Raw genomic sequence first — 22,448 nt, 5'->3', positions numbered from 1 at the left:
AGACTTACATTCCAGCAGGAGGAAGTAAATACTAAACGTGTAAATACCTAAATAAAGTGATTTGAGTAGTAAGAAGTTGGTTGAGGACTGTAAAACTGATAGAAAATGACTAGAGAAGGCAGCTTTAGCGAGGATGGCTGGGAAGTCCTCTCTGAATAGCTAACACTGAGCCGAGACCTACAAGGAAGAGGGGCAGATGTGCAGAAGTCTGGGGGAAGGAAGTCCCAGGTAGCGGAAGGGGCAAAGCAGAGGCTCTGTGACAGCTTGTCACCTGTAGGGGAGTGTGGAACAAGGAAGACAAGACCAGTTCATCTAGGGGCAAAAGAATTGATTTTTTTGTTTTTTTCTGATTCATGTTGTGGAGCGTTTGGAGAGTTTGAATAGGAGAGTGATGTAATGTGATTTTAAAATCACTGCAGGCCCTGGGGTAGAGACCGAGAAATCATTGATTTGACTATTGCAGACCTCAGGTGAGAGATGCTGGTGGCTTCAACCAAGAGGCACTGCATGTTTCTTTGGGGCTTATAAATTGAGTGGTTATTACATTTTTTTTTAAAAGGCCGGGGCCGGGCACGGTGGCTCAAGCCTGTAATCCCAGCACTTTGGGAGGCCGAGGCGGGTGGATCACGAGGTCAAGAGATCGAGACCATCCTGGTCAACATGGTGAAACCCCATCTCTACTAAAAATACAAAAAATCAGCTGGGCATGGTGGCACGTGCCTGTAATCCCAGCTGCTCAGGAGGCTGAGGCAGGAGAATTGCCTGAACCCGGGAGGCGGAGGTTGCGGTGAGGCGAGATCGCGCCATTGCACTCCAGCCTGGGTAACAAGAGCGAAACTCTGTCTCAACAGCAAAAAAAAAAAAAAAAAAATTTTTTTGTTCAGAGTTGCGGGGTAGGCAAATTACTTTTTATATTCCTTTGCCTTAGTTTCTTCATCTGTAGAGCAAAATTGGGATCGTCTTTCAGGTCTGTTTGCTGTCTCCATCCTAAGTCCTAGGTCTGAATCACACTTATTCCTGTGTGGCTGCTTGGCCCATGCGGCTCCTAACTGAATGATTGTAGTGGGATTTTACTCAGCCTCCTAGCCTGGTCCTTCCCCATTCTATATATTTTCAGCTTGACCTCAGACCACCGTCTTTCTAAAACATGAACGTGTCACACTCTACCTCCTCTTCCTCCTCCTCTTCTCCTTCTCCCTCTCCTCCTCCTCCTCCTCTCTCTCCCTCCCCCTTCCCCTCCCTCCTCCCCCTCCCCCACCCTCTCCCTTCCCCCTCCCCCTCTCCTCCCCCTCCTTCTTCTTTCTTCTTTCTTCTTTCTTCTTTCTTCTTCTTCAGAAGGAGTCTCGCTCCCATTGCACAGGCTGGAGTGCAGTGGCACAGTCTTGGCTTACTGCAACCTCCAGGTTCAAGTGATTCTCTTTCCTTAGCCTTCCAAGTAGCTGGGATTACAGGCCTGTGCCACCACGCCTGGCTTTTTTTTTTTTTTTTTTTTTTTTTTTTAGTAGAGACAGGGTTTTGCCAGGCTGGTCTTGAACTCCTGACCTCAGGTGATCCACCCACCTTGGTCTCCCAAAGTGCTAGGATTACAGGTGTGAGCCACAGCGCCCGGCCCACATGCCGCTTCTTAAGTGTAAGAACTTTGTCAAGCATAAGCTGTCTTCTCTGTCTAAGATCTGACCTGGGTTTTCAGTTCCCAGTCTCCTTTCTTGCCACTTCCGTCCTTCATCCAACCCTGTCTCTGGCCACCCTAAACTGCTTCATATTCCCTAAACTCACCATGCCGTGATGCCGTCTCTTAATCTGAAATTTGCATTAACTGTCTCATCAGCCCACAGTTCTTTTTTTTTTTTTTTTTTTTGGACAGACTCGCTCTGTCTCTTCGGCTGGAGTGCAGTGGTGCGATCTTGGCTCACTGCAACCTCTGCCTCCTGAGTTCAAGCGATTCTCCTGCTTCAGCCTCCCGAGTAGTGGGATTACAGGCACACACCACCATGCCTGGCTAATTTTTGTATTTTTAGAAGAAACAGGTTTCACCATGTTAACCAGGTTGGTCTCAAACTTCTGTGACCTCAAGCAACCTGCCTTGGTCTCCCAAAGTGCTGGGATTATAGGTGTGTGCCACCACCCCCGGCCATTTTCACTTTTCTGTTGGAGAATTCCTGCTCATTTAAAAAATTTTTAATTTGTTTTTTAATTGATAAATTTAGCTGTATTTGTCATGCTGTCTTGGTGTCTTTTGTGTTGCTACAAAGGAATACCCAAGACTGGGTAATTTATAAAGAGAAAAAGTTTATTTGGCTCATGATTCTGATGTCTAGAAAAGTTCAAGATTGGGCCTCTGGTGAGGACCTCAGACTGCTTCTACTCATGGTGGGAGGCAAAGGGGAGCTGGTGTGTGGGGGTCACAGAGTGAGAGAGGAGAAGGAGGTGCCTGACTCTCTTTAACAACCAGCACTCTCAGGAACTAAGAGGGAGAACTTGCTCTCAAAGAGGGCGTTAATCTATTCATGAGGGATCCTTCCTAATCACCCAGACACCCCACCATTAGGCCCCACCTCCAACTTTTGGGATCACATTTCAACATGAGATTTGGAGGAGAGAGATTGTCAAACTCTAGCACGTGTACAACATGTTTTGAAGTACACAATTCAGTGAATACTCTGTGTGTACACTTCAAACAGTGAATCCACTGTGGAATGGCTAAATTGAGCCGATTAACATGTGTATTACCTCACATACTTTAAATCTGCTCTCAGAAATGTTCGAGAATAGATTAATAATACATTTATTAACTGTAGTTACCATATTGTGCAATAGCTTTCTTGAACCTATTCCTCCTTTATAGCTGAAATTTTGTGGGTTTTGACTATTATTTCCCCAACACTGCCCCCACAACCACCATTCTATTTTCTACTTCTATGAGTTTGACATTTTTAGATTCTGCATGTAAGTGAGGTCATATGGTATGTCTCTCAGTACTTGGCTTGTTTTACTTAACATAATGTCCTCCAGGTTCATCCATGTTGTTGCAAATGGCAGGATTTTCTTCTTTTTTAAGGCTAAATCATATTCCATTGTGTGTATATACCACATTCTCTTTATCCGTTGGTCCATGGATGGACGCTTAGGTTGATTCCGTGTCTTAGCCATCATGAATAGTGCTGCAATAAACATAGGGGTGCAGATATCTCATGAACATATTGATGTCTTTCCTTTGTGTGTGTGTGTGTGTGTGTGTGTGTGTGTGTGTATGCACAGTAGTAGGATTGCTGGATCATATGGTAGTTCTACTTTTAATGTTTTGTGAAACCTCCATACTGTTTTCCATAATGGCTGAATCCTGTTCATGTGTTTTTTGTTTTTGAAACAGAGTCTTGCTGTGGCGCCCCCAGGCTGGAGTGCAGTGGCACCATCTTGGCTTACTGCAACCTCAACCTCTCAAGTTCAGGCAGTTCTCCTGCCTCAGCCTCCCAAGTAGCTGGGACTACACGAACCCACCCCCATACCCTGATACTTTTTATATTTTTAGTAGAGTTGGGGTTTCGCCATGTTGGCCAAGCTGGTCCCAAACTCCTGAACTCATATGATCTACCCACCTTAGCCTCCTAAAGTGCTGGGATTACAAACGTGACCCACCACACCTGGCCTCTGTTCATTTTTAAATATCCAGCTTTCCTGTCTGTCTTAACCTGTCTAATGTCTTCTGTAAGCTTTCTGTTCTTTTAGTCACTCTATCCCCTTATCCCATAATTCTTTGTACATTTTGTACTATGCATTTATTGTAGTGAATTATACTTGTTTTTCAAATAATTCTGCTGTCTTTCGTTTAGTCTCCTGGAAGGCGTGTCTTAATTCAGCCAGCAGTACCCAACACAGTTAAGAGATACATGGATGATTAGATGGATGACCAATATAGAAGTACTAGTGTCAAAACCTAGGAATCGAGCCTGAGTTCTTAATCAAGTCTCCCTAAGACACAGGAAAGGAGTCTGTTTTATTCCATTTTGTTTTCTGTCTCTTTTTGCCTTTATTAACTTCAACATGTGCATATAAAAGAATAGGAAAAACAGATAAGTGAAAACGAAAGTCAACTAATATTTTTGCCTAGCAATAATAGTTGTTTTATATGCACTAATTCTAGAATTTTTTCTATAACATAATTTTTTTTACTTGTTCTGAACATATTGTTTTGTTCTTCTTGCACTTAGAATATACTATAAGCATTTTTCATCTCTTTAACTTTTTAAATGGCAGGTTGGATATATACCATAATTTACTTAACCAGCGTCTTGCCAGCCATTTAGATTGCTTGCCGTTGTTCAGTTCAATAAACTACACTGTGATATTTGTTCAGCTTTATTTTTCTGCATACCCTTATGTTTTTTCCTCAGGATAAATTCTTAGAAGTGAAATGGTTGGCCAGGTGCAGTGGCTCACACCTGTAATCTCAGCACTTTGGGAGCCTAGGCGAGTGGATCACCTGAGGCCAGGAGTTTGAGACCAGCCTGGCCAACAATGGTGAAACCCCATCTCTACTAAAAATATAAAAATTAGCCAGGTGTGGTGGCTGGTGCCTGTAATCCCAGCTACTCAGGAGGCTAAGGCAGGAGAATTGTTTGAACCTGAGAGGTGGAAGTTGCGGTGAGCTGAGATAGCGCCATTGCACTCCAGCCTGGGCGACAAGAGCAAAACTCCATCTCAAAAAAAGAAAAGGGGTCAAAATGGTGTCATACTGATTTTTTTTTTTCTACTCTATGCCACATTGCCTTGATTATGCTAGTTAGATTACCATTGTGTCATTTCACGTGGCAGTATTTGCAGGTAGTGGAAACCATTTTGTATTATACCACTGTCTGTCATTGTCAAGGAACAGTAAGGACTCCTTTTGTTGAGGAACCAAGGACTCAGCTTGATTTCTAGAGGTTCATTCTGGGTGCTATTATTTTCGTGATCATAGAGATCAGAGTTGGTAAACCTCCACTTCTGTAAAAAGGAATGAAATTAGGATATATCTGTATCCTAATGCGCATGGCATGTAGTTGAATGAAAGCCACTAGTACTCTAATACTAATAACTTAAAAAATCCTGTTGGCTTAGTTAGAACTGCTTTATTTGTGTGTGAAGTCTTTGAAGTCACTGAGCCCTCTCTGAATAGCACAAAAGAGGAAGAATTCTGAGGAATACGTTAGGATTAAATAGAGCAGTTTCATAGGTGAGAATGAGCTCGAAGTGTAGTCTGCTTCCACTGTTCTACTTAGTCACCCATTTTTAGTAGTGGTAGTATTTACATTTAACTAAAATTTTAATAATCATAGTATTTACTTTTAATTAAAATTTAGACAAGATACATGCAAGCGATGTATTTGCTTTAACAAATTTTATTTATAAACAAATAAATAATAAAGAGGTTATTTCACTACTCTCGACATAGAATTATTGCATTCTTATTTTAAACAAATGCTAATTCATTTTTATAGCCATTTTATTGAGATATAATTCACACACCATACAATTCACCCATTTAAAGTTACAGCTCAGTGGTTTGTAGTCAGTTCACAGGGTGGTTCCACCATCACCACAGTCAATTTTAGACCGAGTTTACACCCTTGACAAATCCCACGCCAATTAGCAGTCATCTTCATGTCCTCCCAGCCCTCCTCCTGGAGGCGCTTACGAGTCTACTTTCTATCTCCATGGATTTGACCATTCTGGACTTTTCTTATTAAGTGGAATCATATAACGCATGGTCCTTTGTGACCAACTTCTGTTGTAGCCTGTATCAGTACTTCATTCCTTCTTATGGCCAAATAATATTCCAACTGTATGACTATACTGTATTTTGTTTACCCATCCATCAGCTGATGGACATTTGGGTTTTTTGGCTATTATGAACATTGCATACAAGTTGTGTGGATACAAGTTCATTTTATATCTCTTTTTTGTTTTAGTGTCTTTCTCGAGAAGCAGGTGGAAACATGAACATTCAGTTTCTTGGTACAGTGGTAAGTAGGAAATCATTCTTTATATATTCTGTTAATTCACAGAAAAAAAGATATCCAGCTAGTTATAGCTCATGTTGTTTGAACTTGGTTTCATTACTGCTAGGTATTGAAATTACCTCTACTATTTTTGCCATTACAAATGATATTCTAGGGAAAAACGTCATGTGTATTTTACTTTATTTTGGTGTTTGGAATTATTATTATCATTTTGAGACAGAGTCTCACTTGGTTGCCCAGGCTGGAGTGCAGTGGCACGATCTCAGCTTACCTCTACCTCCTGGCTTCACACAATTCTCATGCCTTACCTGAGTAGCCAGGATTACAGGTGCATGCCACCATGCTCTACTAATTTTTGTATTTTTTTTTTTCAAGAGATATGGTTTCACCATGTTAGCCAGGCTGGTCTCGAACTCCTGGCCTTAAGTGATCCGTCCACCTCAGCCTTCCAAAGTGCTGGGATTACAGGTGGGAGCCACCATGCCTGGCCACATTAGTTTCAAATGCGGATATGATATTTTTAAACATACGTGATACATTTTATCCCAAGTAGAATCAAAGTCATAAATAGTTTTGTGGCTTATTACATATGTGGCCAGTTATTTTATGTCTCTTTAGAACACCACCCATCATACATTAGAACACCACTTCACACTCTCACCTAATTATAACATTACTTAAAGTTTATAATTAGTAGTATTAGTTACTATAATTTTCAATCTAATTTGTTTAAAAAGGTATCTTACTCTTTTAATTTTCATTTTTCTGTTTATTGCTATTGTAGTTGAATATGTCTCCAAGTATTCATTCACTAGATACCATTTCTAATGTGCGAAATGTCTGTTCATCTTCTTTGGGTACCTTGTTCAGGATATGGACTCATATTGGGCATTTCAGATAACTCTGAGTTTAGTGAGAAAAACAGAGAGGTGTGCGGCTTACATGAAAAAAAAAAGGAGGGATTTTGCAGCCATTGAGATAGGAGGGATGTTAATAACAATGTATGTTTACTGAATGCTTTATTGTTTATATATGTATAGAGGTGTGTATATAATTTATATACATAAAGTATATGTATAGATACTTGGTCAATGTAGCCTAAATTTTAAGTATTGGAACTAAGTCTTGTGACTATTGTTTTTCTGATTAGTAAAGTAATACATACTTATTGTAAAGAAATTTTAAATACAATTCAAATGTACGTCATAAGATGTTGCATTAGTCAAGGTTCTCCAGAGAAACAGAATCAACAAGATGTGTGCGTATGTGTAGAGAGAAAGGGAAAGATGGAGAGATTTAAGGAATTGGCCCAACCCATTGCGGCAGACCAAAATCTGCAGGGCAGATAGGCAGGCTGGAGACCCAGGGGAGAGCTGCAGATCAAGTCCAAAGGCAGTCCACTGACTGAAGTGGTCCTTGCTTGGAGAAACCTGTCTTTTTCTTTTAAGGCCTTCAACGGGTTGGATGAGGCCAACCCCACTATGGAGGGTGATCTGTTTTACTCTGAGTCTACTGACTTCGTGTTCATCTCATCTAAAATTACCTTCAATGAAACATCTCAATGTTTGACCTAACATCTGGATACTGTGGCCTTATCAGGTTGACACATAAAATTAACCATCACAGAAGTATATATCCTACCCCTACAGGTTTTTAACTTATTAGCAATAGATAGACTTATCGAAAATTATGCATCTTTTCATGCAGTAATAGATCTTGGACACCTTCTGTGTCAGTCCATAAAATCGATCTCAGCCTTTTTAAAGAGCTACATTACGTGGATGGAGAGGAGTGCTTTTACCTTTCAGTGCTCATGATGGGAAGTCCATTCATGCTGTCTCTGCTGCGTAGCATCTCTACTGGGATTCTAATTGGTTTTTCAAACTTCACATATTGAAAACTGACCTCAAAAAGCTTTTCCCTCAGTTTTCCTCTCTCAGAAAATGGCAACTTGAACTAGCCTTATCCTGGATTCCTTCCCCTCTCTCCTCTTCCTCTCTGTCTCCTCATCCTCTCTCTCTCTCTCCCCTCTTCCCCTCTCTCTCCTCTTCCCCTCTCTCTCCTCTTCCCCTCCCTCCCCTCCCTCCCCTCCCTCCCCTCCCTCCCTCCCTCCCCTCCCTCCCCTCCCTCCCCTCCCTCCCCTCCCTCCCCTCCTCCCCTCCTCCCCTCCTCCCCTCCCTCCCCTCCCTCCCCTCCCTCCCCTCCCTCCCCTCCCTCCCCTCCCCCCCTCCCCCCCTCCTCCCCTCCTCCCCTCCTCCCCTCCTCCCCTCCTCCCCTCCCTCCCCTCCCTCCCCTCCCTCCCCTCCCTCCCCTCCCTCCCCTCCTCCCCTCCCTCCCCTCCTCCCCTCCCTCTCCTCTTCCCCTCCCTCCCCTCTTCCCCTCCCTCTCCTCTTCCCCTCCCTCCCCTCTTCCCCTCCCTCCCCTTTTCTGTGAGCTATGAATGGAAGTGACTGTCAACAACTGTGAAGGTTCTGAGATTTACCTTACTTGCAGGGTGACAGATCAGCCTGCGACATTTCATGGGTGCTGATAGAAAACATGAGATGCCAGGATCAGACATGAAGGACAGTTTATTGCAGCAGTAGCAGTGGTCAGGATATCATTGTCTTTGTACCATTTCCCTGAACCCAGATTCCCCCAGGGCAATGTGAAGAGAGATGCCTGCACACATAATGGGTTGTGTTATAGGAGAGGAGCTCTGAGTTTAGAGAACCTGAGCGTTTTTTATAATGTGTCATAATCACACTAGCCCTTTGATCTGGAGGGAAACCCTCTAGTAAGGCCATTTACTGTACAAACATCTTTGAAAAGATAGTTCAGAGCAAAGAACAATTAGTATCTGGCTCACAAGAAGTGGAAAACTGCAAGAGACCTGGGGGTGAAGTGTCTCCTGATAGTGATGTGTGTCACTTTTGGTCAAAGATAGTTAAGAGCAAGTGTGAACCCTCTAGTCCCCTACTGTGCCCCCCTTGGAGGTTGTATGTGATGTGGACGTTGATGTTTCTGTCAGCATGAGTTCCTGGTGAAGAGTGGTGGTGAGCACTGCTACCTGCAAGCTCTAGTAGACTGAGAGCTCAGTGTTGACTTACTGCTGATGCATAGCCCAGCGTACCCTAATACATAATCTGGGAACATGGAGGACTCCTTTTTGTTTATAGAACCCCATGTCCACTTATACAGATTTCAGATGTATATAAAAGGTACAGATTCAGTAGGTTTATTCTATCTACTTTTTAGTCTTTTCACTCATAAACTTTCAATCCAAGCATGAGGTCTTTTTTTCTGTTATGTTGTTTGAACTTGATTTAAAAATTGTGGCCAAGCACGGTGGCTCATGCCTGTAATCCCAGCTACTCAGGAGGCTAAGGCAGGAGGCTCACTTGAGCCCAGGAGTTCAAGACCAGCCTGGGCAACAGTGAGACTTCATCTCCAAACACAGACACACACAAAATAGCGGAGTGTGGTGACTCACACCCGTAGTCCCAGCTACTCAGAAGTAAGGCTAGCTCGAGCCCAGGAGTTCAAGGCTACAGTGAGGTAGGATGACCCTACTTCACTTTAGCCTGGGCAACAGAGTGAGACCCCATCTCAAAACAATTTTTAAAAATGAAGATTAAAAAATTAAAATAAAATCATTAGGTTTTTTTTAATAATGAAGGGAAAGTTTTCAAATTAATAGAATGGGACATTCAGATAAAATTTGTGCCTTTATGACCCAGCAGAGCACATTTGACCTGGGCGTCCATACATGTACTCAGGCCACCACATTTTCTATTTGGTGTCTATCTGTTCCATGATTCTGCTACACTCAAACTGTAATACACAGGATTCTGTGTTAGTTTCCTAGGGCTGTGCAACAAATTAGCACAAACTGGTTGGCTTAAAATCATAGGAATGGATTCCCTCACAGTTCTGGGAGCCAGAAATCTAAAATCAAGGTGTGGGCAGGGTTGGCGCCTCCTTAGAGGCTCTTGGGGAGGGTCTGTTGTGTGCTTCTCTCCTGGTTTCTAGTAGCTGCTGGCAATCTTCGCATGCCTTGGCTTGTAGCTATGTAATTCCAGTCTTCTCTTCTGCTGTCACATGGCCTTCTTCTCTATGACTGTATGTGTTCATTCACATAAATCCAGCACCACCAGTGATCAGATTTAGGGCTCACCCTAATCCAGCGCAACCTCATTTAACTCATTACGACCCCAAAGACCTTATTTCCTAATAAGGTCACACTCTGAGGTTCTAGGTAGATAAGAATTTTGGGTTGACACTGTTCAACACAGTACGCTGTGTAGATCTGAAAGTATATTTTACACATGTAAAGCTAAAAAAGTGACTTGGTGACTCACCGAAAAATACATTTTACAAACAGAACATTATTTCTTAGGTCTCATTTGAGTATTACTATTTATTTCCTTAGTGTTTTCATACCGATTATCATCACCTGTTTGACTAGAGTTCGTACCCCATATTAAAAAATGCACAAACAGTGATGAATAGGTCTGCCTAATTTTCAGAAGACAAAAGTGAGCATAGAAAGGTTAAATAACTATCTTATGGTAATAATTGGTAGAACCCGGATGCAAAACCAGTCCTGTCCAACCTTAAAGATAGGCTGTTAATCATCAGGGTACTTTAAGAACAAATCGCTTGACTGTGGAATCCAGGGAGCTCTGTGCAGTAACTGCTAAGTACAACTGCCCAGGCTGCCGTAATGAAACACCATTGAATGGGTGGCTTCAACAACAGATGTTTATTTCTCACAGTTCTGGAGCTTGGAAAGTCTAAGATCAAGGTGCCAGCAGATTCAGTTCCTGGTAAGGGCCCTCTTCCCAGGCTGCAGGTAGATGCCTCTTCTTCCTTAGCAGAGAGAGAGTGCAAATTCTGATCTCCCTTCCTGTTAAGGGTGCTAACCCCATCATGGGGCCCCACCCTCATGACCTCCTCTAATTACCTCTGAAGGGCTTCATCTCCAAATACTGTTACATTGAGGGTTTGCCATTCAGCATATGAATTTGGACATTGAATCCATAACATACCCTTAGTTGGTAAGCTGCAGATCATGGAATTTTTCCAGAATATGTGTGCCCATTTCCAATTGCAAATTGTCTGGGTTTTGTTTGTTTTGTTTGCATATTTTTGGTGAAGCTGTGAGTCCATGTACATCAGATAGGATAAGCTCACAAAGAAATGGAAGAGAGCTCATGTTTAACTTAACCAGAATTCCTTACTTGAACTGTGCTTCACAATAAGAATAAATATTTTGTTATTACTTTAAGAATGAAGTTACCATTTTATTGCAACTTAAGAAGTTACCATTTTATTGCACATTTTTATTTAATTATTTATATTTACTTTTTAAAATACTGTAATACTAAGACAAACATATCTCAGTGAGGCCAGCTTTTTTTCCCTTATGAAAACAATGCTTGTATGAAAGGGAAAATAAGCTTAGTTTTCGCTGAACAGCTTCTTCGTGGCTGCGGTATTGGCATTCACCCAAGGACTCTTGAGAAACTATCAAGTTCTCTACGTCTTTGAAGCTTAGCCAGAGATCTAATGAAACCAAATGATGCCAAAGTTCTTAAAGCTAATTTAAATCTCAAATTGTACATTTTAAATTAAGTTTTTATTGATAATAAATATACTTTATTTCTTATTCCTCTTGAAAGCTTGAGTGATAATATTAGTACCATAAACGTGTTTTACAAAGATTTACCATGAAGAATGCTATTAATATGACCCTTGATACACCAGCGCAATTAGATTTCAAAGTAAGCACTTATGAAGTAACAGCGATTAATGACAACCATCGAAAACAATTTTGAACTCCATCAGTTTAACTCAGGAGGGTAAACTTAATATGATAATTCATCTAGTTGAATTGTATCAGCTTAGCAGGAAGGTATGTAAATATGTGACCCTTACCTAGCTCCTAAATGGATGCTGTGCTGATAGATTTATCAGTTCCATTAAAGAACTTTGAGGAACTTTGGAATTTCAGCAATTGTTCCCTTGGAGGCTGAAAACCCAACCTGATCTCATACTGGGACCATTCTGGTCTGCATATTTCCATAATTTGCCTTTGCTACTAATATGACAGCAAGACACAAATAACTGTTTCTAATAATATCAGATGGAGTTGTGGAGGACAGCATTTTAATGTGGTAAAAGACCTCCCTGTGGGGTTGTTATTGCTACTATAGAACAGCAGCTACACAGTTGCAACTGTAGTCTCTTAATTGATTCGTTTAATTAGCAAGAGCTGAAGCTTGGGCTGTATCTTGTCATCTGATATCATAGGACTTGAAATTTGCATCATTCATATTTATAGATATGTGAACGTCATCAAAAAGTTCTACTGCTTCTGAAAATTCACTTGCAGACGTTGGATTTTAATAGAGCAGACTCCCATTTGTTTGAAATTTAAGTAATTGGAAAATGAAAAGAATTAAGCTTGTTATTGTTTTTCCTTAGACGCTTGAGAAATAAATGATGTCATGCATTTTTGATTGTGTATTATCGCCAAATAAACTTTGAGAACGTCTTCCATCTTCTATACCTCATAATTCCATGAGCAGTTCCTCAACTTACATGTCTGACTTCAGTTCTCTCTTCTCTGGATCCCATCCCTTTCTCTGTGTCAGTGGGGTTTCAGAAGTGACATGATGGCTTACTGGATTTCCTGTGTACTTGTGCTGTCACGCTTCACCTGCCCCTGGCTGCCTTTGCAGCTGCTCTGAGTCCTGCGAGGGTAGCCTCTCTGCTCGTGCTGTTTCTTGTGGGTCATCTGGCTAAACTGCCCCTTGGGTCTTACCTGCTTAACCCAAGCTGCATTGGTCCCTATTTTCTTTGGATGAGGAAAAGAGAAGGGGATAGAAAATGTCCGGTATAGAAACCAGAGCCTTCATAGAGTGTTTACCCGCATCTCTACAGGGCTTCCTTCCCAGTATGTCACACTTATATTCCTGACCCTTTTCTAGTCCAACAATAGGAAGAAAGTGGTGGTCACAGAGCACACACGTTGAGGAGGGCCGATGAAGTTTTCTGATGTTCAGATATATCTTACAGTGCTAAGAAAATCTATAGCATTCCTCCCTGCATTCGCCTCTATATATACAAAATTTCAAGCACAATATGGGTAGAATAAGGTTTTATGAAATGGAATATAAATGTAATCTTAATCTGGAACATTATTTTCATGGTAATGTGTCTTCCATATGCCGTGTAACCAATCTAAGAATGAACTTTGAGAATATAACTAAGTTTTTATTCTTTTGAAATTGGCACACTCTATGTAATGTAAGTTTGGTTGTTAGTATTGCAGTGTGATACATTCTGAACAAAAATTTAACAGAAATAATTGCCTGCTGCCTGCTATACCATGTGCTAGGAAGTGAGTTAGATGAACATGACTTGGTCTCTACCCTTAAGTAGCATACTGACTCATGAAGACAGACAAACTGATACCATAAACACATGAGTGCTGAGATGGGTTATGCATAGGCTTATATAGTGGCAGAGAGAATTGTAGATCTGTTAACTTTATTATTTGTTTCTTTTACTGATCAAAACCTGATTAAACAGTACAGATCATAGGGCATAGCTCTTTGGTTAAGAATTTGCATTTCATTTGTCAAGTACACCTCAATGAACACTGGGAAAAGAGGAACTGTATTTCCTATCTTACTAGACATGACTTTTTGAAAATGAACATAAAGCCTAGCATTTAATGGTAGTCATGGTAGTCAGTCTTCATCTTACATTGGTGGGTCATCTTTTATATGACAGATACTGAATTCTGGCAATTCAAAGGAAACCAATATCCCTGCAGTCATTGAGCCCATTGTCACCTGAGTATAGAGAACTGTAAATGATTGATTACAGTATACTGTGATGAGAATGATAACAGAAGTATGGATGAAGTAGAGGGATTCTAGGGCTGAGGTGAAGAAAGTGGAGGAATTGTCAACAGTTACTCAGCGTTTACAGCTCGTGCTATGACTTTAAGGATGAATTGAGTTTGCAAGTGGGAGAAGGCATTTCAGATGGAAGCAGTTGGCCTAGAGATAGCAGGTTGCAGAAACTGTACTCTGTACTGATAATGGAGAAGGAGGTGGAGAATGAAATAAATGAAGGCATAGAAGTATGAAGAAGTCCTAGGTGTTTAAGGAAGAGCAGATTGGCTTATGAGGGTGATGAGTATGGCAACAAAGGTCCCTTTGGAAGATGAAATTAGTCTGTTGGGGGCAAGATGACCCAAGACCATTCCAAGGAGATTGGGTGGCATTCCCTAAACTGAGGTTCACTGAAGGAGTTGAAAGAAGAATCATAATCTCATCAGAGATAGTTGGTTTTATTCATGTGGGTTTTTTTTTTCCTGACAACTTATGGGAGTAGGCAAAGAAGAGGGTACATTCGAGAGCCACTTCTTTAGAATCCTTCTTTAGAATCTATGTATTGGGCAGAATAGAAGATGATTCTGAGGTTTCTAGAAGTGATAACTGATGCAATTAACTGAGGGAGGAAAAACAGGAAGAAGAGCAGAATTGTACCAGAGAAAAGGTGGACTAGATAAAAAGATGGATTTTAACCAATTTCTTTCTTTTCTTTTTTTTTTTAAAAAAAAGATGGGGTTCCATTATGTTGGTCAGGCTGGTCTTGAACTCCCGACCTCAGGTGATCCGCCCGCCTTGGCCTCCAAAGTGCTTGGATTACAGGCGTGAGCAGATTTAAACCAATTTAAGTTTGAAATGCCCAAGAGATATCTATAATGTAAGGGAAATGTCTGGAGAGCAGGAAGAAGATTCAGAGTGAGCACCTAAGTTGATGCCCCAGCAATTAGAGGTGAGGTCCTAAGCCGCACAGTAGATGAACCTTTCCAAGGGGACAATGGCAAAGCAGAGGCTAGGCCCGGAATGGAGCTCCAGGAAATGCCCACAGCTACGGTGGAGGCCTGTCCTCTCTAATGGAGTCAGTTACAAAATGATGATGTGTTTATTATTGAAATCATTTATATGTACTATTAGAAGCCAATTTAGGCTGGGCATTGTGGGTCATGCCTGTAATCCCAGCACTCTGGGAGGCCAAGGCGGGTGGATCACCTGAAGTCAAGAGTTCGAGACCAGTCTGGCCAACATGGTGAAACTTGGTCTCTACTAAAAACAAAAAATTAGCCAGGCGTGGTGGCAGGCACCTGTAGTCCCAGCTTCTTGAGAGGCTGAGACAGAAGAATCGCCTAACCTGGGAAGGAGAGGTTGCAGTGAGCCTGAGCCGAGATCGCACCATTGCACATTCCAGCGTGGGTGACAGAGTGAGACTCCATCTCAAAAAAATAAAAAGGCAGTTTAGTGTAACATCAGTTATGATTTCACAGTATCCTAAGGTATTACTTATTTCAAAGTATCTCAGGATCTGTTGCCACCTGCTAAAGATACTCAAAAGTAAAATTTATTTTTGTAAGTAACGTAATGCCTTACATGTATATGATACTTCAGGGCTTTAGAGTGCTTCTACATGTTGTCTCACTTGATTCCATTCAATTGCTAAGATGAATAAGCCATAGCACACCTTAGAGTGAGTCATAAAAGTCAGACATGAAATAACTCTTTGCATTGTTTTCCACTTAAAATATTTGAGATGACAAGTTACACGTTCACAGGAAATTACCACGAACCACTACCAGGCTGTTAGTGAACACTGGAGCGGGCAGGAGTCGGGGAAGAATAAGTAGAGTTTGTCTTCCTGCATTTTAATCTCAGGTCACCCATCTCTTAGCTTTGTGAATTTGAACACGTTACCTAACCTATGTGGTCCTCAATTTTCTCATCAGCAGAATAGACATTATCTGCTTTTATGGAGATGGCAAGGGCCGGAAAAGAAAATGTTTGTAAAACGCCTGAAAATGGCAGGCGTTTGGCAAAGAATAGCTTGTTTTTTTTTACTGTAGCTCCCTATTCTCCCTTTGCTTCATTTTCCCGCCTTTGTCTTGCCTGGAGACATGCTATCATCAGTCTCTACCGAGTCTACAATTTGGTACTTGGTCTACAGAAAAACCCAGAAGGAAAAAAGTGTTCCTTTTTATTTGAAAATGAAATTTTTGTTAATCCCCTGGTTATGACCCCTTAACACAGTTATGTTTTGTTAGTGAATACAAAACAGAAAGCACATATTTAAATGTGTACCTTGTGGCGGCAGTGTGCTTAAAAATATCTGTTTCCTTGAAAAATCATGAGAATCGCCAGTACCAAACTTGACCAGGGAAGAATATGCTGCTTAAAATATATTCGTATGGGAAGAATGGCAAAACCATTCTGATAGAAGACATCTTATGACAGAACTTATGAGATGTTCTTTCTTCTAGGGGCCTCACTTTTAAAAAAGGGGCATCATCTTAGGTAGGTTGTTTCAGGAAAGTTTCATATGTGACTATGGACTATTGATCTCTCCTACCTATGAATTATTTGATTATCACTCTTTAATTTATAGTGAGAAGGAAGTGGGAATGGCAGCTCTTTTCTTATAGAAGCAAAGTCTAAGTCAGTGGTTCTCAAGCTTTATCATGCTTGAGAATCACCAAGAAATCTTGGTGAAAATACAGATTCCCAGATCTGTTCCCAGAAAAGCTGACCCCCATGTCTGATGTTGAAATGAGCTTAAAATGCACAAGGACTAGAATTTAGAGTAGATTTTGAACAGTAATGTAGAATTACTATCTAGTTTGGAAAGTCGATACCAAAAGACACATGATATTCCTGTCCTTAAGAGCCAAGCTTAGGAGCAGTGTTCTGGATGCTTTTCAGAATGAGAAGATAGGGCAGATATTTGATTATTTGTGCTAATTAACATGTACTTTCATAATACATACTTTTTTAAATTCAGGGAGTAAAACAAAAGGACCTAAAGTATAATTAGGTCTGTAGTGTCATCAACTGTATCTTTTTAGTATACTTATCGCCTGCATGATTCTTTAGACTCAGTCTGAATTATTTCAAGTCTCATAGACAGTGATAATTTTTGTTTTTGCCCTAGAGCAGGGTTTATCTGTTTGGCAGTATTAACATTTTGGGTAATTCTTTGTTGTAGGCGACTGCCCTATGCGTAATAGCATGTTTAGCAGCATCCTTGGCGTCCACCAACTAAGATATCAGAACAGGCCTCCAGAAATAACAATCAAAATTGTCTCCGAACATTGCCAAATGGCTCCAGAAAGCTGGGTTGGGGAGAGACTCCAGAGTAGATGTAAAACTTAGTGGCTGAAAGCTTACAAAGCACACATGTCATGACCTACTTGAACACCTTATGCAAAGAAAATAAACTTTCCCTGTCCTGATACTGGATTTGCATTAGGAATGTGTTTAGCTGTTTTAAAGTGTGTAAGGGGTACTTTTTCTTAATCTTCTTCATATTGGATCAGAAACCAGGTCTACCATGGACCGCCATTCATGGAATTCAGCACAAAGTCTAGTTTGTGTGATTGCATTGTGTTCATCTGGGTCCTTTTTGAGACAGAGTCTCGCTTTGTCACCCAAGCTGGAGTGTGGAGTGCAGTGGTGCAATCTCAGCTCACTGCAACCTCTGACTCCCAGGTTCAAGTGATTCTTCTGCCTCAGCTTCCCAAGTAGCTGGAACTATAGGCTCGCGCCAACATGCCCGGCTATTTTTTTTTTTTTTTAATTTTTAGTAGACATGGGATCTCATCATATTGGCCAGGCTGGTCTCAAACTCCAGACCTAATGATCCGCCTGCCTTGACCTCCCAAAGTGCTGAGTTTACAGTCATAAGTCACCGTGCACGGCCCATTTGGGTCCTTTTTACCATTTGAGTAGATGTACTGTTACTGTCTACCAAAGACACATTTTGGGTGTAGAGTAAACGTGCAGCTCAACACCTTATTCTAGAAGCTGCTGCTCTTCGTTTGGTCTTCAGTTTTGTATAAGCCCTGTAATCCTCCTGGTGAGACATATTAGAATGCGTCGTAAGCACCACCTCACAGTGACATCTGGGAAGTTCTTCTGTTCTTTTTGCACCTACTATTTAATTGCTCGGCTATTTAATATTTTGTGCCACTTCTCCCCTTGTGCAAGGAAGTACATGGCAGAATGCCTGATGAGGCACACAGGAAGCCACACGGTAGTCAGCATCTCAGGTATGTGTTCCTGAGAAATAGCCTTCCCAAGCCAGTGTATGTTTTTTATGGTGTAAATTCTCCAGATTGTGGGAGGAACAGCTAAGGTAATTCCTAAGGTTTCAATGTTAATTACCTAAGGTAAATTACCAGGCATCAGGGAACACAGCAACACTGCAAAGTACCTTCTTTTGAAATAGAATCCCTGCCTTATTAGGGGTTAGGGAAATAATTAGTGGATAGGTTCTAGCAATTACCCTTCTGAGGTCAAGAGTTCGAGACCAGCTTGGCCTACTGGTGAAACCTCATCTCTACCAAAAATACAAAAAAAATTAACTGGGTGTGGTGGAGCATGCCTGGAGTCCCAGCTACTTTGGGAGGCTGAGGTAAGAGAATCGCCTGAACCCAGGAAGCAGAGGTTGTAGTGAGCCAAGACCACACCACTGCACTCCAGCCTGGGCTGCAGAGGGAGGACGCCATCTCAAAAAAAAAAAAAAGAAAGAAAGAAAGAAACAATTACCCTTACAGTTCACCATGGCCAGAAGATTGTACCAGCCCTTTCCTGTCTCAACCACACAATAAACCAACGTTTAAAGTAGGTTGGCCCGGGATGATGCCTGCTGAGTGCCTGTTGGTACCTAGCACTGAATGTTTGTAATCTTGTTGAAGTCTCCCCTTGGAGATCACTAGTAGAACCCCCATGTTTCACATGCAGTAACACCTTCATTACAAACAGACAGTAAGTAAGGGATTTGCTCAGGGTGGTTTATATCGGAAGGGCAGCTGTAGGACTAAACCCAGATCCCGTGACAAACCGAGCTTCCTTCACATGAGCACGGTTGGGAATTAGTTATTCCTGATTGCTGGGTGGAGAGCAGCTTGAGGGAACAGAACCAGTTCTCCTGTGTTGGATCTTAGATACCAGCTGCTTAGGGCCAGAGGGCTGAGGTCCCCTTCCTCTGTGTCCCAAGTCAGGGGGTGGTGGTGAGTGTGTTATTTTTTACAAGAGGCAATAATATTTATCCAAGTCATCGTTCTAGATGTTAAAAATGGATTAAAATTGCAATTTGATATATTTGATTTAAAGTCTCTCCTCTATTAGAATCTAAGGAAAGCTTAGCTTGTATTTGAGGTGACTAGGGTGTGGCCTGCATGCTGAATTGTTCTTATGTAAATATCTCACCCCTCTCTACTGCTCTTGCCTACTTTATTCAAGCCGACTTTGAGGCCTTTGGAGGATTTTAGGAGTAACACCAGTGGCCTGTGTAACATGGACGCCCTGCAGTAGGCTGTGGTGTTACAACTTTAGACTGGTGGTTCTCACACAGGGACCATTTTGCTCCCCAGAGGACATTGACAGTGTTTGGAGACATTTGGCTGTAACAAGCAGTGGGCTACTAATGGAATACAGGGAGCAGAGGCTTGGAAAACTGCTGACTATCCTGCCATAAACAGGATAGCCCCCATACAGAAGAATGACCAACCTAGATGTCAGTAGTGCCGAGGTTGAGAGGCCCTGGTCTAGGCAGTGCTTTTGGAAAGGCATATAAATATCTGTGACCATCTCCTCAGACCCTGAAAACTTACTCTTGTCTCTGGAGGAGAGCCCTTATTCATTGTAGATCAGGCTTGTCCGCCACATGCAGTCCAGGAAGGCTTTGAATGTAGCCCAATTCACATTTGTAAACTTTCTTAAAACATGAGATTTTTTTTTTTTTTTGGTAGGGGGGATTTTTAAAAATTATTTTTTTAGCTCATCAGGTATTGTTAGTGTATTTTATGTGTGGCCCAAGACAATTCTTCTTCCAGTGTGGCCTGGGGAAGCCAAAAGATTGGATGCCCCTGCTCTAGATGATCTCCCCAGTCTTAATTTGTGAACTGAAAGAGCTGCAAACATCTTGATCAGAATAGAGAAGGAACCAAGCCTCGTGAATCCATCTGCTCTGTAGGCTGTTCTACTCCTTTGTCCTAACATTGGCATTTATCTGTGTGTGCCTTTGTGTCTGCACAGAACTATGACTAATGCGTCATTCCTGTGAATGAGGTTTTTATCTCTGTCTGAAGTGAGGATCCAAAGGATATTACAGGCAGACCTTGGAGATGGGGGTTCAGGTCCAGGCCACCTCAGTAGAGCAAATATCAAAATAAAGGGACTCACGTGAAATGTTTTGTTTCTCAGCACACAGAAAAGTTATGTTTATACTATAGTGTAGTCTGTTAAGGGTATAATAGCATTATTATGTCTGGAAGGAAGTACATATCGTAATTTTAAAATACTCTATTTCTGGCTGGATGCAGTGGCTCCCACCTGTAATTTCAGCACTTTGGGAGGCCGAGGCCAGCGGATCACTTGAGCCCTGGAATTCAAGATTAGCCTGGGCAGCATGACAAAACCCCTCTACAAAAAATATAAAAATTGGCCAGGCATGGTGGTGTGTGCCTGTAGTCCCAGCTACTTGGGAGGCTGAGGCAGCAGAATCGCTTGAACCTGGGAGGTGAAGGTTGCAGTGAGCCGTGACAGTGCCATTGCATTCCAGCCTGGGTGACAGGAGTGAAGTCCCATTTCAAAAACAACAGCAAAAAAAAAACAAAAACAAAAACAAAAAAACACACAACCCACTTTATTTCTAAAAATGGTAATGATCCTCGCAGCCTTCAAGTCATAATTGTTTTGCTGGTGGGGAATTTTGCCTCCATGTTGATGGCTTCTAACTGCTTGGGGAAGTGAGCGTTGAATGTCCGGGGTGGCTGTGGTGATTTCTTAAAACAAGACAACAACAATGAAGTCTGCTGCATCAACTGACTCTTCCTTTCATGAAAGATTTCTCGGTAGCATGTGACGCTATTTGATAGCATTTTACCTGTATTAGAACTTTCAAAATTGGAATCAAATCCTAACCACTGCTTTATCAATTACGTTGTAATATTCTGAATTGTGCATTGGTGTCTTCAACAGTGCTTATAGTATCTTTACCAGGAATAGATTCCATCTCAGGAAACCACTTTGTTTTCTCATCCATAAGAAGCAAATCCTCATCCATTCAGGTTTGATCATGAGACTGCAGCAGCTCCGTCACATCTTCAGGCTCCACTCCTGGTTCTTTTGCTGTTTTCCCCACATCTGCAGTTAGTTCCTTCACTGACATCTTCAACCCCTCAAAGTCACCCATGAGGGTTAGAATCCAGTTCTTCCAAACTCCTGTTCATGTTGATAATTGGGCCTCCTCCCATATCAATTCAGCACAAATGTTCTTAACAGCATCTAGAATGGTGAAGGAGGTTTTCAGTTCACTTTGCCCAGATCCATCAGAGGAAACACTGGCAGCTGTAGCCTTACAAATGTATTTCTGGCCGGGCGCGGTGGCTCAAGCCTGTAATCCCAGCACTTTGGGAGGCCGAGGTGGGTGGATCACGAGGTCAAGACATTGAGACCATCCTGGTCAACGTGGTGAAACCCCGTCTCTACTAAAAATACAAAAAATCAGCTGGGCATGGTGGCGTGTGCCTGTAATCCCAGCTACTCAGGAGGCTGAGGCAGGAGAATTGCCTGAACCCAGGAGGCGGAGGTTGCGGTGGGCCGAGATCGCGCCATTGCACTCCAGCCTGGGCAACAAGAGCGAAACTCCGTCTCAAAAAAAAAAAAAAAAAAAAAAAATTGTATTTCTGAAATCATAAGACTTAAAAGTTGAAGTGACTGCTTGATCCATGGGCTGCAGAATGAATATTGTGTTAGCCGTCAGGAAAACAACGTTCATCTCCTTGTCTATCTCCATCAGAGCTCCCAGGTGACAAGGTGCATTGTCAATGAGCAGTAATATTTTGAAGGAAATCTTTTTCTCTGAGCAGGAGATCTCCATAGCAGGCTTTAAATATTTGGTAAACCATGCTCTAAGCAGATGTGCTGTCATCCAGGCTTTGTTCCATTTCCAGAGCACACAGATAGGGGAGATTTAGCATAATTCTTAAGGGCCCTAGGATTTTCAGAATGGTAAATGAACATTGGCCTTAACTAAAAGTCAACAATTGCCTTAGCCCTTAGCAAGAGAGTCACCCTGTCCTTTGAAGCCAGATGTTTACTTCTCCTCTCTAATTGTGAAAATGACATCTGCTTCCAATGGAAGGCTGTTTTGTCTACACCTTCATCCGTGATCTTGACCTTCTGTGTGACTTGCTGCAGCTTCTCCATCAGCACTTGCTGCTTTGCCTTGCACTTTTATGTTACGGAGATAGTTTCTCTTTAACTTCATGAACCAGCTTCTGCTAGTTTCACACTTAGCTTTTGCAGCTTCCTCACCCCTCTCAGCCTTGGTAGAATTGAAGAGGTTTAGGGC

General features: G+C 41.8%; 1 protein-coding gene across 5 annotated transcripts in view; it reads left to right on the top strand.

Moving 5' to 3' along the window:
* PCCA (propionyl-CoA carboxylase subunit alpha) overlaps positions 1-22,448 on the top strand; it is a 445,241-nt gene that overhangs the window by 353,024 nt on the left and 69,769 nt on the right. For all 5 annotated transcript variants that reach the window (XR_012514288.1, XM_003928223.3, XM_003928222.4 and 2 more), the window contains one exon: positions 5,949-6,002. Coding sequence is in view for 4 of the 5 variants with exons in the window: in XM_003928223.3 (XP_003928272.1) it covers positions 5,949-6,002 (54 nt within the window). In the remaining variant the exon portion in view is untranslated. The remainder of the gene's footprint in view (positions 1-5,948; positions 6,003-22,448) is intronic.

This window comes from Saimiri boliviensis, chromosome 16, assembly GCF_048565385.1.
Source record: "Saimiri boliviensis isolate mSaiBol1 chromosome 16, mSaiBol1.pri, whole genome shotgun sequence".
Lineage (NCBI taxonomy): Eukaryota > Metazoa > Chordata > Mammalia > Primates > Cebidae > Saimiri > Saimiri boliviensis.
This window is presented reverse-complemented; position numbering and strand designations above follow the sequence as displayed.